The sequence below is a fragment of the Galeopterus variegatus genome, unplaced genomic scaffold, assembly GCF_000696425.1.
Source record: "Galeopterus variegatus unplaced genomic scaffold, G_variegatus-3.0.2 Scaffold6339, whole genome shotgun sequence".
Lineage (NCBI taxonomy): Eukaryota > Metazoa > Chordata > Mammalia > Dermoptera > Cynocephalidae > Galeopterus > Galeopterus variegatus.
In genome coordinates this window covers 49,227-68,410 of record NW_007732450.1, presented here as the reverse complement: position 1 = coordinate 68,410, position 19,184 = coordinate 49,227, and the positions used below count along the sequence as shown (strand labels likewise).

At 45.3% G+C, this 19,184-nt stretch overlaps 1 protein-coding gene across 2 annotated transcripts in view; it reads left to right on the top strand.

The window, feature by feature from the left end:
* The window catches only part of VANGL1 (VANGL planar cell polarity protein 1), a 38,186-nt gene that overhangs the window by 4,668 nt on the left and 14,334 nt on the right, over positions 1 to 19,184 (top strand). Inside the window, exons 2-3 of one of the 2 annotated variants that reach the window (XM_008590730.1) lie at positions 4,639 to 4,771; positions 7,992 to 8,599. In XM_008590730.1, coding sequence (XP_008588952.1) covers positions 4,639 to 4,771; positions 7,992 to 8,599 — 741 coding nt within the window. The remainder of the gene's footprint in view (positions 1 to 4,638; positions 4,772 to 7,991; positions 8,600 to 19,184) is intronic. The other variant, XM_008590731.1, reaches the window with a different exon arrangement.

Sequence of the window (19,184 nt, the reverse complement as noted above, 5' to 3'; positions counted from 1 at the left end):
TCAGAAATAAAGATACAAAGGTTCCCGGAGTTGACACAGCTGCCCAGCCAAGGCGCACAGGTGAGCCTAACCACTTAGGCAGAGTTGGAACAACAGACGTGTGTGTGTGTGTGTGTGTGTGTGTGTGTGTGTGTGTGTGTGTGTAGAGCACCCTTTCAGTGGCTTGGTAGCCTGTTTACTCCCCCCAGTCTCCTATTTCTATACTCTTAGACACCATGAACTGATTGTTTTCATCATTGGGGAACCCTCTCCCAGAGGGCACTTGGCAGCCAGATTTTCCTTGGAGTTATAGCATCTGAAACTACTGGTTTGAACATTTGGGTACATAATGCAATAATGTGACCACACTGCGACTTGTAGTTTTGCAAACTGGAGAGCACTGAATGGCAGTATTTTTCTTGGCCATTATTAAGTCTTGGCTTGGCTCAAAGACCTTCCTGGAGCAGTAATTCAGGACCAATGATTTCTATAAAAGCTGCATGACAGGTCTTGCTCCCTCGATAACAAGACCAGTACCAGGAGCAGGCCACCTGGCGCCCTGCTGGTGCTGAGTTGATAGAATGTGCCTTAAATTCACCTCTCACTTGATGGTATGTGGAAGGCTCTCGGCTCTGGGCATCTCTCAGTCCTGATTGCACGCCGTCCTAAGCCTTTCTCCCAATTTCGTCTACTTAATATTATTTTACTGAAGGAGCACTGTACATTGTAACATTGTACAGCTCAGCATTACACTTATGGCTCCCATTATTGAACCCCTCCTGTATATAGGGCATTTCACCAATTGGAAGACTTCCAAGCAGCTACTCCAACAGCCCCCACCCCCAGGAGCATTTGAGTGGGAGAATCTTGGGGAAAGTTTCCTGGACTACGTGCACCCTAATCCCTTTGGGTGCTGTTGAAAAATCTAGATTTCTGGTTGTCTCCTTTCCAGACAAATTATTTGAGGGTGGGGCCAACAAATCTTCACTTAAATCTGCACCCTGGGTGGTTTTTCTGCACAGTTGGGTGTAAGAAACACTAGTTTAGGGTTTCAGGCTCTGGAGGATAAGAAACCTTCTTTGGGTTATCAGATAACAAGTTCTTATTTGGTTTACCTCAGATGGTACCCAGTTGTTTCTCATTTGGGTGCTCTTAGGCCCTTTAAGAGCCAGGCTGGGAGAGATGGGGGTCAGGAACGCTGGCTGGCCATGGTGAGGCTGTTTCTAGCCCTTGGTGGCTTCCTAGTGCTCTCTACCCCAGTAGTGTTCAGGCCCCAGGAATTGGCACTCAGTGAAAGAATTTTGATTTACAGTGGAATTTGTGCTGTCACAGGATTTGACCCGTGGGACTAAGTGAATAGATAGATGGGTTAGGAGAGCATGTGACTTGGCTGATGGCCAAGAGAGTGATAAATGTGAGAGCAGTTGGGGAAAGTGGCAGTGGATTAAAATAGAAGAGGGGCTTTGTCCATCTGGTGAAGGTGGGGCCAGGTGGAGCAGCAGTTCTAGACTTAGTCTGAAGCTCATTCTGAAGAGTGACCAAACATGTGAGAAATCTCTCTCAAATTCTTTATTTTTCCTCACCGTGAGTGCCTTTTGAAGTGATTGTATTCGACAACCCAAAGTGTTGGGCCTGTAGCTTTGTGCTATCTAAGGTCACAGTCCAATTGTGACTTCGCAGGAGCTTCAAAGGCATGTTTCATAGCTCCAGTGGTTTGTCAGGTGTAAGAGTGTGAGAATGAGCATTAGGAATATTTACTCGGTACAGTCTTCTGACTACTCTTCAAAATGGAGCAACAACAGTGGGTTTGAACAGAGGTGGTGGCAACAGACCTGGATTCTGATTCTGCTCTGCCACTTACTATAACTTCGGGAAGTCACTTAAACTCTGCGAGCCNAGGAATTGGCACTCAGTGAAAGAATTTTGATTTACAGTGGAATTTGTGCTGTCACAGGATTTGACCCGTGGGACTAAGTGAATAGATAGATGGGTTAGGAGAGCATGTGACTTGGCTGATGGCCAAGAGAGTGATAAATGTGAGAGCAGTTGGGGAAAGTGGCAGTGGATTAAAATAGAAGAGGGGCTTTGTCCATCTGGTGAAGGTGGGGCCAGGTGGAGCAGCAGTTCTAGACTTAGTCTGAAGCTCATTCTGAAGAGTGACCAAACATGTGAGAAATCTCTCTCAAATTCTTTATTTTTCCTCACCGTGAGTGCCTTTTGAAGTGATTGTATTCGACAACCCAAAGTGTTGGGCCTGTAGCTTTGTGCTATCTAAGGTCACAGTCCAATTGTGACTTCGCAGGAGCTTCAAAGGCATGTTTCATAGCTCCAGTGGTTTGTCAGGTGTAAGAGTGTGAGAATGAGCATTAGGAATATTTACTCGGTACAGTCTTCTGACTACTCTTCAAAATGGAGCAACAACAGTGGGTTTGAACAGAGGTGGTGGCAACAGACCTAGATTCTGATTCTGCTCTGCCACTTACTATAACTTCGGGAAGTCACTTAAACTCTGCGAGCCTCAGTTTCCTCATCTGTAGAATGGGGACAGTAATACTGGCCTCAAAGAGTTATTGTTAGGATTGAATGAAATTCATATAGTAAAGCACTTAGCAAAGTGCTCTATGAATTGGGGTAGAGTGTGGGGTGATTGGTATTGTTAGATATATCTCTGGGTAAGCAACAAAATTATCTGCTTATTTGGCTATTTACCTAGTTGCCTGGTTAAAACAAAACACCTGAGTTGACCAGAACACCTGTATTTCTAGAGTCAAATTTAGCAGTAGTTTGTAATTGTAAGTATTCTCTAGAGATAGAGTTGTTGTCACTTAAAGATTCTCTGGGGCACTGGAATCTCTCTGGCTCTTTGAAGGAATTAACCAATGCTTGTCCTAGGGAGATATTGACAAGGTAGAAGTTTGACAAGAAATCTGCATGTGGTTTTTTTTAGCTAACTAGCAGGCTAATAGGTGATGTATATATGGAGGGAAGGGGGTTTGATTGTGCTAATAGTTCATTTACATCTCTTTCTCCAAGGTGCACATCCTCTGCTCCACAAAGTCATGTCACCCTTCTTTGAGCACTGGGTGCTCTATGTGGTATTGTCATTGACCCTGTTTTAGTCCGTTTTGTGTTGCTATAATAGAAGTACCTGAGACTGGGTAATTTATAAAGAACAGAGGTTTATTTGGCTTACGATTCTGAGACAGCTGCATCTGGCATGGGCTTCAGGCTGCTTCTGTTCATAGCAGAAAGTGGCAGGCAGCCAGCGGGTACAAGCAGATCACACAGCAAGAGGAAGCAAGAGAGAGAGAGGAGGTGCCAGGTCTTTTAAACAATCAGCTCCCGCTCACTCAGGCCCCTGCTCCCAGGGAGAGCATTAACCCATTCATGAGGGATCCGCCCCCATAACTCAAACTGCCACACTGGGAATCAAATTTCCATGAGTTCTGGGAGGACAATACATCCAAACTCCATCAGTCCCCATTTCACACATAAGGAAACTGAGGCTTTCAGAGGTTGAATACCTTGTGCAGGGCCACACATCTAGTAGGGGCATAACTGAAATCTACAGGTATCTGTCTCTAAAACTTCCATGTGCAATGCTACTTCTATTTGGCCTGGGAGACCTTGGGTGTGAGAGCAAGTGGTTATGGGAAGGAGAACTAGTGTGTGTCCTGCCTGTGGGGACAGGAGCCTAAGGGAGCTTCCTGACTCCTGGTCACTGAGGGGCACCTTTGGTGGGGGCTTCTGGGTGAGGGGCACTGGCAGCTGGAGGCAGGAATCCCAGTTTCCACAGGTGCTTATTGACCAGCTGTGACCTCTGGGCCTGACCACAGTGACTGATTTCTTTTGTAATTTCAAGATCACCCATGGCAGGGTGCTCTCACAGTCACTTGGGAAGACCACCCAGGAAGCTGGTCTGGGGTAAAATCATGCAGCAGCCGGCTTTCCTTAGGAGGTCTGAAACACACACAGACACACACACACATGCACTCACGCACACACACCCTTCACACTTCTTGGTGTCATTTGTTCTAGCTTTGTTTGTTTCTGTGGGTGTCTTTGAGTTCAACTAGAACAGATGGGAATGACTTTTAGTTTTGAATTTGTAAGAATGAGAAGTAAATGATTCTGTGTATTGGTTTAGAATTTCCTTTCTTCTCTTCTTGTCCAAAGGTAGGGTGACAGTGTGTCCCAAATGTTTTTGGACAGACCAAAGCTTAGATATTCTACAGTGTTGTCTCAATAAAAAAAAGTCCTAAAAAATTGGTTAAGGCAAATTATAACCAAATTAGGTCAGTAATTATTAAAATAAAATGTGCTTTAGCTACAGAAATTCTAAAATTAAAATTTTAGGTTTTGGGAAAACATGATCGCTGTTGATAGAGGAGGAGTGATGGTCTTTGCTTTGGGTCTTGGAATGGCACAAAGAAAATACTAAGTAGAAAGTAAAGATCATCCTCCTTTTTGTCAGGGGATGGGCTGAGCGAGCATTGGTACTGTGTGTGTGTCTGTGCACACATGTGTCTGTGTATGTGTGTGTCTGTGTATACACGTAAAATTTTCCTAAATTCAAAATGAAATTTGTAATATATTTTGATGAACCAGAGAATTAATTAACATGGTGTAAATGTGCCAAGTGAGTATCATTTTTTTCAGGGAGAGGACTAGAGAGAGACACAAATCACCCCGGAGTAAAGATGGCAGAGGGTCAGAAAAATCTGTCACCATTCAAGCTCCCACTGGAGAGCCCCTTTTGGCAAATGATTCTACTCGGACGGAGGAAGTTCAGGTAAGGATCAAAGGCAGTCTTTAAGCACACTGCAACTTGGCCAAGACTCCTTTCTGTAAATGTTTTCCTAAGCCTTGTTGCAATAGTTTCTCTTGGGTTTTTATCTGTATTTTTCTAGCATGTTAATTAGTTTATCTATGTCCCGTGGTTTCTTGTTGGTCTAAGGACAGCCTCTCCTGCCATTGGGTAGTGTGGGGATTCTTCTGAGGTGTGATTGGTTGGCTGCTTTGAATGGTGTTGAAAAGAAACTGGCAAGGTTGATGACAGGGAAGGGAAAAGTCACAGGCTAGAGTCTCCAGAGACACATTCCAAACGGAACAGGATAAGAGAGGGAAGGAAACTCCCTCTCCAGAAAATCTACGTAGTGTTGGGAAGAAGAGGAAAGGTAAGGCCAGCCCAAACTGAGTGTTAGTTACTGCTGGGTAATGTGAAAGAAATCAGGGGCTGCATACTCAGATGTCTGGTGGGAAAACTGAATTATATAGGCCCTGGGTCAAAAACACGGGGCAAAAATATATCCAGCAAGCTTTGAGATTAATAGCAATCTGTGCAGTGCCTCCGTGTCAAGGCCATGGTATGGAGTGAAGGAGTCCCTGGCAAACTGGAGAATGCATTTTCACTGCCAAGGGAACAGCAGTTCCTTGGCTCCTCGACACTTACTGCTGCTCAGGAATGCAGGAATTCAGTGTTACTGAGTCTTTCAATGCTTAAGAAAAGCTGGGAATTAGGATTTTATGTGAAATCACTCAATTTTAAAATATTGGCAGTTGGTTAATTTTTTAAAAACATTGTGTGGGTTCTTCTCTGGGTCCCAACTGTCTGACGGCCCACCTGGTTTAAATAAACATCTGAGCTGTATTCAGAAACATGTTTGCTCACCGTCCGCACATCCTGAAATACATGCGTGTCGAGCCTTGTCCCACACAAACAAAGCAATGTATGTATATACAGCTGTAAAGATACAGGAATTAGATAGCACCTATAGGTGTACACAGATATGTCCGCACATCCTGAAATACATGCGTGTCGAGCCTTGTCCCACACAAACAAAGCAATGTATGCATATACAGCTGTAAAGATACAGGAATTAGATAGCACCTATAGGTGTACACAGATACGCATATATAACCAGATAGATGGATTGAAACTGCAGTTTCTAGAATGCAAAAGGTGCTGTTGGGACCCAAAGCTGCAATTGTGGGTTGAGCATGGGGTTTGTTCATTGATGACCTAATGCCTTTACTATTGTTGCACTGCCTTGGCTCTGGGAGGGCTGATGGGTGGATAGATGGATGGATAGATGGGGCCAATCCTGGGAGTGAACCACTCTTAAGTGCTTCAGGGGGTTAGTTTCCTCCTAGATGTGGATTCAGAGGTGCTGGTGGCCCACTGTGAAGGCATTTCTTTCTTTGCAGCTTCTCTATACCTTGTACTTGCTGAGAAGCTACATAGGGATGCTACTGGTGTTTACACCAGGAAGATGTGGTGGAAGAAGCATTGAAGTGGGCATTTGGAGGCTGTATTTCTCAGAACTGTGTCACCTTGGGCAATCACAACCTTTGAGGGCCTCAGTTTCTTCATTGAAAATCTGGGGGCCTGGATTAGAGGATCTTAGGTTCTTTTTGTTCTAAGATCCTCAAGCTTGAAAGGATCTTTTGTATATCTGCATTTTTGGCACAGATGTACACAAATTCCTTAAATGGACAGAAGATTTAGTTAGCAAGTCTTTGGCAGGTAAAAGGATGAAGAGGTGCATTAGAGCAGTGTGGTGGTCAACAAAATGACCACAAGGTACTAGTAATGATTATTTCAGCATTGATCATCAACTGCATACTAGGCAAAGTACAAAATGTGGGATCCAGTATTTGTCATTTTCTGTAGCCTGTGAACATATCTTACATCAAAGCAAGTTGTATATCTTTGAATTTGTGGCTATTTTTTTCCTTGCTGATGATGTATTTATTTTTTTCTTTTAAAAAAATTGACCTAAATTTACGCACAGAGAAATGAGCAGATCTTAAGTAGACAGTTTGATGATTTTTAACAGAGGAATACACCTATATGACCGACACCCCTATCAAGATATTTCTGTCACCCCAGAAGGTTCTCTTATGTCTTGCCAGTCAGTCCCTGCCCCCAGCCCCACCTCTCCAAGGCAAACACTGTTCTGATGTCTATCACTGTTGATGAGTTTTGCCTGTCTTAGAATTTAATGTAATTGCAATCATATGGGTCTTTTTTCCCTACTCGGCATAATGATTTTGACATTTATCCACGTTCTGGTGTGTTTTGACATTTCATTGTTTTTATTGTTGTTGTTTTTAATTTTTGCTGAGTAGTATTCCACTGTACGACTCTGCCACAGATTGTTACCCATCCTTCTGGTGGGTGGACATGTGGGTTGCACTGTTTTGGCTGTTATGAATAAAGCTGTTAAGAACATTCTTGTATAAGTCTTTTGTGGATGTACGTTTTTATTTATTTTGGGTAAAACCTGGGAGTGGAATTGCTGGGTCATATAGTTAAGTGTGTATTTAAATTTATATGAAACTGCCAGACCAGTTTTCCAGAAGTGTTTTGTACCGTTTTATACTTCCACCAGCAATGTTTGAGAGTCCTGGCTGCTTCTGGCTATTGTCTTAAATAGTAATTTCTCTCAAGGTATGTGATACTTCTAACTTTCTAACGTGCATACTGCCTGCAGGTAAGTCTGGATTTGTATAGTGATGTAAGTTCCTTTGCTATATACCCTTTGCTCTTCAGAGCTATTGGAGGGTGTAGCAATATTTCCTATTTCCAGAAGCTGGAGTTTGTAAGCCCTTTTAACCCAGCATGAATTGGGAAGAAAATGCAGTGGGTTTTCTTCTATAGGTGGGCTTTTACAAGGTTAGTCCGATAACTGGATTGTGAATTGCAAGGCAAACACCCCGGGCCTCTCAAGAGCCTCCTAGGGCTTTTCAACACAGCAGATGATAATCAATGTTATTAAATTGTTTTCTCTGTTTGAAAACGTAATATATATATAATACATTTTGAAAAATTTCAATGCAAATTGTTAAAAACTTCAATATTTAAAGAGTTCAGTTTCTATTTTCTAGAAAGCCCCTGCCTGTGGGTTGGTAAATGAGGTGGGCCCTCCGTGTTCCCCTTGTCTCTTCGTGGCACTTACAAATGACCTGCTTTGTGTGGTTCATCGTCCTCATTGTCTTCTCCCCATCAGGATGACAACTGGGGAGAGACCACCACGGCCATCACAGGCACCTCAGAACACAGCATATCCCAGGAGGACATCGCCAGGATCAGCAAGGACATGGAGGACAGCGTGGGCCTGGACTGCAGACGCTACCTGGGCTTCACCATCGCCTCGTTTCTTGGACTTCTAGTTTTCCTCACCCCCATCGCCTTCATCCTGTTGCCCCCAATCCTGTGGAGGGATGAGCTGGAGCCTTGTGGCACAATTTGTGAGGGACTCTTTATTTCCGTGGCATTCAAACTCCTCATTCTGCTCATCGGAACCTGGGCACTTTTCTTCCGCAAGCAAAGAGCTGACGTGCCACGGGTATTTGTGTTTCGTGCCCTCTTGCTGGTCCTCATCTTTCTCTTTGTGGTTTCCTATTGGCTTTTTTATGGGGTCCGTATTTTGGACTCTCGGGACCGAAATTACCAGGGCATCGTGCAGTACGCGGTCTCCCTCGTGGACGCCCTGCTCTTCATCCATTACCTGGCCATCGTCCTGCTGGAGCTCAGGCAGCTGCAGCCCATGTTCACGCTGCAGGTGGTCCGCTCCACCGATGGCGAGTCCCGGTTCTACAGCTTGGGACACCTGAGGTAAGGGGGAACATTCAGGAGGCAGAAAGGACTGCTGATACCTTGCTAGAAGACAGATGCCAGGTGCTAGGACCAGGCTCTGAGTCTTCCGATTTGGGGAGGGGCTGAGTGAGCATGGGGGGTGGGGTGGGGGTGCAGAGTGTCCATGTGCCTTGACTTTCTGATAGGGCAGGGCAGTTGCGGGCTCTCATCCAGGTTGAGGTTTTGCTGGGCCTGTCCTAGAGTTGTTGACAGCTCCCAACTGATGGAGAAAGGATTATGTATAGTGGTGGCTGCTTCCTTTGACCCAGAAATTGACCCGAGGGTGATGAATAGGCTGACCAGCTGTTCCATTTTGCCCAAAATGGTACAGCTGGTTTACCCTGTGATTCCAGTATAATTATTAATCATCCCTTTTTCCCCATTCTCAGTGGTATCTTGGTTTGGGCTTTAAATTATATGATTACCTAGTGACTGTCCAATAAAGAATTAAATGCAAGTTAGAGACTCCAAATATGTAAGGGCTGAATGTCTTGAAAATGTATGCATGAAAAGAGCTAGAAATCAATTGGAATGTTATACCTTAAATCTGTGCATAAAATCTGATTATTTTGTGTTTAAAGAGTGATGATCATTATTTTATTTTTATTTACCTCAAGGTGAGCACTTAACATAAATTGCACATTTAGTCTTCGCAGAACCCTGTGATATGGATATTATTAATCTCTATGTTATAGATGAAGAAATTAGGCTAAGGGAATTTGAGTAATTTTCACAAAATAATATGGGTAGCCTTGTTTATTCAGTGTCAGTGGGCCAGGGCTTAATTAATGACCCATCACAGCTTCTCTCACTTTGAGTTCAGTGGCCAATTTTTCCATATGTTTTCTTCCACAAACTGTAAACTCCCTGAGGACAGGTTCTGTGTCTTAGTACTCATGGCATCCTCAGTGCCTGTCCTGGAGCACGGCCCACAGCTGGCACTCAGATGGTCATTGGGTGAGTGAATAACCTGGGATGTGTGACCTCAAAGGCTTTGCCGTCTCCTTGGACCCTTCTGCCTCCTTAGGCAATATGTGCTGATGTGTGTAACCTGCTTGAAGCATGGTAGTCACCTAGTTAATTGTAGCTATTACTGCTGTGACATGGTAGCTGGCGAAGCAGCCAAGATCAGCAAGGGCACCTTAGTGGGTATCCGAACAATTGGCTTTGTCATAGTTTGGGCTGAGGCCCAGGGAGGTAGCCCAGCCCCAGTTTGGAGTCAGGTCACTCTGTCAAACCATCTCCATGTTGGCACGCCCCTACTTTCATTCCTCTGGCTCAGCTTGTACCGCCTGAGGATGGAGGACTGCATGCTCAACGTTACTGCCACCCTAACTCATCTTCAGAGGGAATAGTGTCCAATTCACATGCTGTACCCTACAAAATCTGGTGTTTCAAGTCCTTCACCAGGTACCTATTGGGCTCAGAAGGCAAGTAGGTCACTGCTGCATATTAATCTCACACAGCTCCCTTTCCTCGTATTTCACATTGGAGAATGACCAGCAGACTCTGTCATCTGCTATATGCAGATCCCAGGACTCAGGGCTTCAGGGTTCCAGAGACACGAGGTGGCTGCCTTCAAAGCTCTGTTTCTGAACTTGTGGTGCTCACAGTCACTTGGAGAGAGACCATGCACTTTTGTACAGTGGATATTTGCTGAAACAGGCCCAGGTACAGGTGATGGGGGCACAGGAGGAAGAGAATTTGAGACAGTGGCAGTGATAAAGTCCAGCAGGAAACACTCGATCTCAGGACAGGTTTTTCTTTTTTTTTTTTCCTGACCGGTAAGGGGATTGCAACTCTCGGCAGGGTATGGTCTGCACCACACTCAGCGCTACACTCTCCTGAGTGAGCCACAGGGCCAGCCCTCAGGACAGGTTTTTCTGAAGTTAAAGCAATGGAGAGAAATCAGCTGGGGTCACAGAGGAGAGGAGTGCTATTTGGGAATAGCACAGTGAAGTTAAAGCAATGGAGAGAAATCAGCTGGGGTCACAGAGGAGAGGAGTGCTATTTGGGACTCTATGTAGATACAAGTAGTCAAAACATTGGCCAGGAATGAGGCCTGCTGTGGTTTTGTTTTTTGGCCCTCTGCCCTAGTTGGTGTGAATCCCACCTGTGCAAGTGGGAAAGGGTAGCGTGTCTTCTCTTCTTAGGTAGGGTGGTGGGACTGACTTCCCTCCATGGCTCCCATCCCTCTGCCCTAGTTGGTGTGAATCCCACCTGTGCAAGTGGGAAAGGGTAGCGTGTCTTCTCATCTTAGGTAGGGTGGTGGGACTGACTTCCCTCCATGGCTCCCATGTTGCTCCCCTCTAAGACTGGTTGATCTATATGGTAGATCTAGGTGGCAGATGGGTGGGGGGCAAACCACATAATCCCAGGAAAGTATGCCTGTGTTGTGATCAGAAAATGTGATTAGCAGCAGTCCTCACATGTCAGCATACAGCTGTACTAGGCAGGGGTGACAGAGGGTGGGAGAAGCCAGACTGATCATCTGCATGGCTCGCAGGCTTGCTGCAGACCTCTGGTCTGTTCTCACTGTGACCAACAGCTGCCTAGTCTTTACTTTCTAAAGCTGAAGCCAGCAACCCCAACCCCCTAGGAAGACTGAGACGGTGGCAAGTGTCCAGAGCCCTGGGGAGAGCATTTCGAGGTGGTCCCTGGTGTCTTCCTTTCGGCTCCTCTTTAGGGCCATTTGTTTTCCCCTCTCCCTGTCTTTAACAAGACCCCCTTTGTCCCTCATTGGAGACCCTGGGTTATGAGGTGCAAAGAGGGGCTGGGGAAGAAGAGGCGACTTTTCTCACAAATTGAGCCTTCAGGCAGGACCAGATGCCTGCATGACAGCCAGTCTGCTAGAGCAGGGACAGGCTTGGCATCTCTCCCTGGCACTGTGGGCTTGGTCACCCGCCGATCCTTGGGCTAAATCTGGTCTAAACCCAGTGGTGGCTGAAAGAGTCACTGGGCTAGAAATATAACTTGTAGGCCCTTTGTAAAGTGTAGAAACAGACAGGAGGGAAGGGGGAGTAGGGACGGACAAAGCGAGCCTCAGAGATCAGCATAGCCGGTCTTCATCAGACCCAGCCAGAGTCACCAGGCGCTTCCGCGTGCTCTTTGTGAAAGTCTTGGCGGTGGCAGCCACCTATCTGGGCCTAGGCGCGGAGCGATGCTGAGCTCTTTTTCTCTGTGTTCAAAGGTGGTTTTATTGAATCCACTGAGCTATTTTTGAGTGTTGTCAAAGGAATGCCTACTCTATGAATGCCTAAAGAAAAGGCTTCTCGTTAGCTCTCATAAAAGGCACTTGCAGTAACCCTGCTCGTTGGCAGGAATGGAGTTCTGGGCCTATTTAAAAACTTTCAGAAACATAAATGGTTATTGTTGTAGAATGTGAGATATCATAAATAGATTAAGACACTTCCTAACCTTTGTCTGGTACCTTAGGAATTACAAAGGATTTTTCATATTTTTGGCTCGTTTACTCCTCACTGCTGGGTCAGGGGTTGGGGTAGGTGGGGTCGTGGTGTCCCCTCTTACAGTTGAGAGATCTGCTCAAGGTCCCGAGGAGCTAGTGCCTTTTTGTGCATCACACCCCTTGCTCACTGCACTCTACAGCACCCAGGGGTGTCAGCACAGTTGGCTTGTAATTCCCCATACACCCCTCACCTTCACTTTTCTTGGTCCTGTTCTCACAATGAGTTGCTAACTTTTGCAGGATTTCATCAGAGATGATTTTTGATCTGACTATATCTGGGGAGAAATCCAGAAGAATAGAGAGAAGAGACTAAAAATGAAATTTAATTATCCTAATTAATAATTTCTCAGTTTTGAAATCTTTAAAGGGAAATACTGTGAATATTGGCATGTAGATGAGTGTAATTGACTGATGGAATCTGGGATGTAGGACAACAGTGACAACAAAGAAAACCTTAACAATTAACAATTATGTAGTCCTTACTGTGTGCCAGGTACCTTCTTAGCTCTTAACATACAACTCAATCTTTACAACAGTCCTATGAAGTAGGTAGTGTTATCCTCATTTTCAGATGAGGAAACTGAGGCACAGGAGAATTAAATTAGTTGTCTAAGCCTCCACACAGTTTGTAATTGTCAGAGCCAGGATCTGAGCACAGGCAATCTGGTTCCAGAATGATCTTAACCATTTCACCATATTGCCTCTGAATAGGTGGGTTCATGTTCATATCATCGTTTTAAGAACGTGTGAACAAACTCGTAAGCATTTTTTGAGTGCTGACCATGTGCCAGGCTGTGTGCTAGCTGTTTTTATATACATTATCCTATTCACTCAGTTGACAGAGCCTGGTCCTACACAGCAGTAGGTCAGACCTTTTTAACCTGCTGTACTTTACATGTCTCAAAGAAGACTTCTTTAATCTATTGCTGTGTAACAACTATCCCCAAACTTGGTAGCATAAAACAGCAACTGTTTTACTATCTCTTACAATTCTGCAATGTGGGTTGGGCTCAGCTGGGAGGTTCTTTTGCTGGTCTTGCTAGTGGTCCCTGTGTGGTTACACAGGACTTTTCTCTCTTTCTCTTTATTCTGAGGTTCTCTCCCTCTCCACATGGCCTCTCTTTGTTTCTTAATTAGGGTAGCTAGACTTCTTAAATAGCAGCTCAGGGCTCCCAAAACACAAAACCAGAAACTCCCAGGCATTTTAAGGCCTAGGCCTGGAGTTGGCCCAGTATTACTTCCACTGAATACTCTTGGTTAAAGCAAGCCCCAGCCCTAGCCCAGATTGAAAGAGAAAGCACTACTCAAGGTGGGAAAAAGTAAGAGGCTTAGGTCAATCTAGCAGACTTCCACAACCACCTTAGGCTCTTGTTCTCAGAGGCTGATTATTCTTACTTTGCATTTAGAATGAACAAATTTAATTATTGATTTCTATACCTTAAAAGGTCCAGAATATTTCAAATGGGGGAAAGAGCTGCTTTAAGGAGGCACATAAACATCAGTGGAAAGTGATGACTCATAGTCATCAGCAAGCGGGGAGATGGAGAAGCCCCAGCAGCAGGTACAACCTTCAGCCCTGGGCAACTTTCCTATTCACAGTGACCCATCCTGTAGTATGCTCACGTTGCTGGAGTTTCATTGTGCATAATTCAGCCAGCAGGTTTTAACTGTTTGAGTTTTTGAGCATGCTTCATTCATTGAGACTGAGTATCTTATAAAATGGCACAGACCATGGGCGTTTTTATCAAAAAATGTGCTAACTAATCACAGAACCACCTGTACTTTAGAAGAAATGATTTTGGGGTTGCTTTTCAAACAGTAGAAGTTTATGATTGTGCATAGTTGTCACATTATTGTGTTGAAAAGGGACTGTTTTAGACTGAATTATTGTGTCCCCCTGCAAATTCCTATATTGAAGCCCTGACCCCCATTGTGGCTGTATTTGGAGCTGGGTATCCTAAGGAAATAATTGAGTTTAAATGAGGTCTCAGGGTGGGGGCCTGATCCAGTAGGATTGGTGTCCTTATAAGAAGAGACACTAGAATGCTTACTCTTTCTATACACACACATGTGCACGCGCGTGCGCGCGCACACACACACACACACACTCACACATACTCACACACTAAGATAAGGCCATGTGAGAACACAGAAAGAAGGTGGCCGTCTGCAAGCCAGGAAGAGAGCCCTCACCAGGAACCCAATTGGCTGGAACCTTGATCTTGGACTTCTAGGCTCCAGAACTGTGAGAAAATAAATTTCTGTTGTTTAAGTCACCTAGTCTATATATTTTGTTATGACAGCCCTAGCTAAGACAGGAACATTACACACGCTGGTGATTTTTTCCCCTAAAGCCCCTGGAAACTGTGGGTTCAATAAGTGCAGCTTGCCGCTGATGACACAGAGCTCACATCATCTCTCTCCAGCTCACTCACGCATCCTTCCAGCTTGAGTGGGGACCTTGCTTCTCTGGGTTGCCTTTAGTTTTCTAGTTATACTGGGTCAAGTAACACCCAACTGGAGACTACAGTGCTGATCAAACTTGGCTGTCTTGCTGGGCCAGGCCCCTCCCTCCCATGCTCATGCTTCTCTGGGTTGCCTTTAGTTTTCTAGTTATACTGGGTCAAGTAACACCCAACTGGAGATTACAGTGCTGATCAAACTTGGCTGTCTTGCTGGGCCAGGCCCCTCCCTCCCATGCTCAAGACACATACCAACAGTCTCTGGAGGGCCCAGAGCCATTGGCTGTGAAGTTTGGGAGTGTTTCAAAATGGCCCTCAGAGGTTTTGGCTCATGTTGTTATGATCATGTTTTCACGTAAAATCTCATTTCTAGAAGTATGCACTTTTTACTTGTAACTACTTTTCAATAAAGATGTTTTGCCATTCCACACCCCTGCTACCTAAAACAAAGGATAAAAACGAACAAGCCGAAAAGAAGAGCATGAAGGTTTTTGGTCCAACTGCTTTGCTGAAGGAGAATTTCAAAGGTGGGAATGGAGCTGCCGTCTGTGGTTGGTCCTGCAGTGCCTGTTCAAAGTGGCTTTAATGAGAGTGTAAGATGCTGCACACTGAAGCCCTGTGTTTATGCAGCTGCCTCCTGGCGGTGGCCACAGCTGGAACGGCTTCCTGCGCATGGCTCTGCCCACAGCCTTGCGTCCAGGCTGAGCGTGGCCGCCAGCGGCGAAGGAGCCGGAGAAGGTAGAGCTGGTTTGGGTGACCTTTCCGCAGGGCCACAGGCCGCTGGGAGATGGTTCCTTCTCCATGAGTGGTGTGCTCTTCCTTTCCCTAAAGGACTCACGCTGTGGGCAGGGCTGGCACTCTACACACTTACCCGCACGTGGATGGGTGCGCCATGAGGTACAAACCCTCAGGGAAAATGGGCCGGAGCCTCCTCTCCTGTCCCGCAGCACCACTGTCCTCTCTGCTACAGTCTTGCCTGTTCTGGTCGCTGTGAGTGAGCAGAGATCTAGCTGGGCAGGCTGGTGGCCCTGACTCCTGACTTCTCATTGCCTGCTTCTGCAGTTTGCCTGAGGCCAGAGGACTGACATTGAGAAAGGTGAGATGAGATAAGAGAAGGCCAGTGAGCATCCTGGGCAGGTCTGCAGGTGCTGTTGGTCCATGTCTAAATATACTGCTTAGAGCACCCCGAGCAGGCACTTGTCTTTGATCCCCTGTCTCTGTTGTTTATCTTGCGTGATTCAGCATAGTAATTTAAGATGCTGAGAGAGCTGAGTTCCCACTGTTGGTCCATGTCTAAATATACTGCTTAGAGCACCCCGAGCAGGCACTTGTCTTTGATCCACCTCTGTTGTTTATCTTGCGTGATTCAGCATAGTAATTTAAGATGCTGAGAGAGCTGAGTTCCCTTTCCCAGGCAGGGGTGATGCAGCACAGGTTGGGCCATGCAGAGAAGTGGCAGCATGGTGGGGTCTGTGCTGTGGCCTGCAAGCAGGGCTGCCAGCTCTCCAGGCAGACTGGTAGAGCCAAACCTATCACTTGTGGGCAGGTATGTCTCCTAGGTACCCCAGTGGGAGAGGTCTGCCAGTATCTCTGTGCTGTGGGGAAGCAGCCAAAGGGATCCAGCCATGACTGGATCACCTGCTCGGAACAAGGCTGTCAGTGCTGTCTCTGCACTCGAAACTGCCCTGGAAGGAGTGCACATGGGTGATAGCTTTGTGTGTTTAGTTCCTGAGACCAAAAGAACCAGGTTGTTGCATGAGCTGTTAGCTACTTCTACTTCTCCCAGTCTCCTCTCAGTGTTGGTAGACGAGGTGTGGTTTCATTTGTATTATTAGAGAGAGTATTTTCCAGGATTATACTTAATTGTCAGAAACTTAAAGCGGGGACAGTAAAGGGCATGGGGAAATGCTCTGGGTGTCCCCAGACTGCTCTTTGGAAGCCATTCTGTGATTACTGAGTCCTGTCGATTCTACCACTGTGGAGCTTTGGGATTAGCTATCCCAGGTTTTTAATCTGCTTGTCCTTCTTGCAATGGGGATATCCTGTGGGGCTTGTCCGTGGACTGATATTCAAAGCAGAGGCTAGGGACATCTTCCAGCTTGGGAATATTGATTCAGAAAACTTGGTCACTGAAGCTTCTGCATACCTGAGGAGCCAGCAGGCCTGGGTACCAGTGAATCCAGATAGCCAGAAGAGAGGCCTTCCTGTGGCCTCGGCAGCCAGACAGAGCCACTTCATCCACTCACCTGTTTCCCCACTCAAGATGGGCAGTCTGTCTCATGGCTCAAGATCTCAAGCAGCAGCTTGTGGCTCTCCTGCTCTATCCTGGCAATGTCCCACAAAGTCCAGGCTTTCTCCCAGGTCACTCTGCAAGTTAAGCCAATGTCAGTAAACACAAGCTAATTCCAGTTTTTGCCCTTCCTAGTCCTCCTCAAGTTTCAAGGTGATCATTGCCTGTTATCTGTTTGGGACTTGTGTAAGCCGACTTGCCAAGTGCAGCTGTAAACAAACATTTTAATTAAAAGGCAGAAGGGTCAGGAGATATAAATGCTTGTGTGCCTGGTTGTCAGCAGAGGCGGCTGCGGTATTCAGGGGCTAATTATATTTGCTTCTCTGGGACTTACACAAATATTGCCACAAATGGTCCTGACTGTCATACCGAAGCCAATTTATCTCCAAGTCCAGGGAGCAGTGCAACCCACACATCTAGGTAGATTTAGCTCTTGTTGACTCTTCTGGGGAGAAGTAGCAGTTGGGTAAAACTGAGGGCATCAACTGTCTGGCCCTGGTTGGGGCTTTTCACAGAAGCTGAATCAGCTTTCATTTTGGGTCCTGCATTTTAGAGTTTTCTCAAAGACCTAGATTTGGACCCTAAAATGCAGGCACACTTTAAAGAGTACGAGATGGGGTGGCTTTAGTATCCAGGGAGCCTTTAGTCTTGGCATCCTTTGGTCATCACTGTCTGCTGACCCTCTCTGTCCCCGCCTTCACTCACCTCTGCATTCAGTGGAGCCTCAGTTACCATTGACATTTACCCAGCCTTTCCCTTTCCCTGTCTCTGTCCTTCTTTCCCTAAATGCACATGTATTCGTTTCCTAAGACTGCCATAACAAAGTACCACAGACTGGGTGGCTTAGAACAGTTGTCTTTCTGTTTCTCAGAAGTCTGAAATCTAGGTGGGATGCTGGCAGGGCATCTCCCCTGAAGGCTCCAGCAGGACCTTGCTTCCTCCTCATAGCTGCTGGCAGTCACTGGAGTCCTTGGTGTTCTCTGGCTTGCAGCTGCGTTACTCCAGTCTCTGCCTCCGTCACCATGTGGCCTTCTCCACGTGTGTTCTGTGTGTCTTCTTCTTCTCATAAGAATGCCAGCATGACTTTACCTTAACTGATTATAACAATAGCTGCAAAGACCTGATGTCCAAATAAGGTCACATTCTGAGGTTCTAGGTAGATGCAAATTTGGGGGACACTATTCACTAAAACAGGTTTCTCAAAGCTGCCCTGTGAGTGATCACATTGAGCCCATTGCTTCTATTGTAGATTTAGGTGGGTTGTCTAACACCAACCTGTTTTGGTTCACACTGCTTCCTCTGCCTGGAATTTGCTTTACAGCCCATTGTCCACATGGTGTGACCATCATTCATCTTTTCAGACTCAAAAACTCAGCTTTGCCTCTTCTGCGGATCTTCCTCCCCTCCCCCATGCACATGTTCTGTCACAGATGCTAAATCACTTGGTTGTACTTACTGTCACCACCGAGTGAAATGTAAGCAAAGGTCTTGTTCACATCCATATCTCAGTACTTAAGACTTAGCAAGTGCTTATTCACAATTGCTTGTGATGGTGCTGGAGAGCCTGGTTATTAGGATTTTTCTGCATGTCAGCATTCTTAGTTGGCTCGCAAGATAATGAGTTCATGCTCTAAAAGGAAATCTTTGCAGATTTTACTATGTGACAAGAAAACTGTCTGTTTAGTGCTTTTTCTGGTAATCAGAATAATAACCTGACATTTATGCAGGGCATTAGCATGCAACAAATACATTCACATTTTCCACATGTGAAGAAAGATGTATTTTTTTGACAGAGCTAAAGGGGTCAAGTTAACATTTGAAAAGAAGTGGCTAAAACTCTAATGGGACTTGCCCACCTGGCCCTGTCTTCTCTCTTTCTTCTTCTAAAACTCATTGTTAATTTCTGATTTTTTTTTTCCTTTTGGTCTTTTTTCTTTTATTTATTTATTTAATTTTTTTTTGGCTCATTGTTAATTTCTGATTTTTTTTTTCCTTTTGGTCTTTTTTCTTTTATTTATTTATTTAAATTTTTTTTGGCTTTATTTTATTTTTTTTATTTTGTCAATATACAATGTAGTCAGTTATTGTGTCCCATCACCAAAACCTCCCTCCCTCCTCCCTCTCCCCCTCCCACCCAGATGTGTCCCCTCCTTTTTCTCGTTGTAAGAGCTTCAAAAAAAAAAAAAAGTTGTGGTTGTTAAATCTACACAATGGAATACTACTCAGCTATAAAAACGAATGAAATACTCCCATTTGCAACAACATGGATGGTCCTTGAAAGAATAATATTAAGTGAAACGAGTCAGGCAGTGAAAAAAAAATACCACATGTTTTCACTTATTGGAG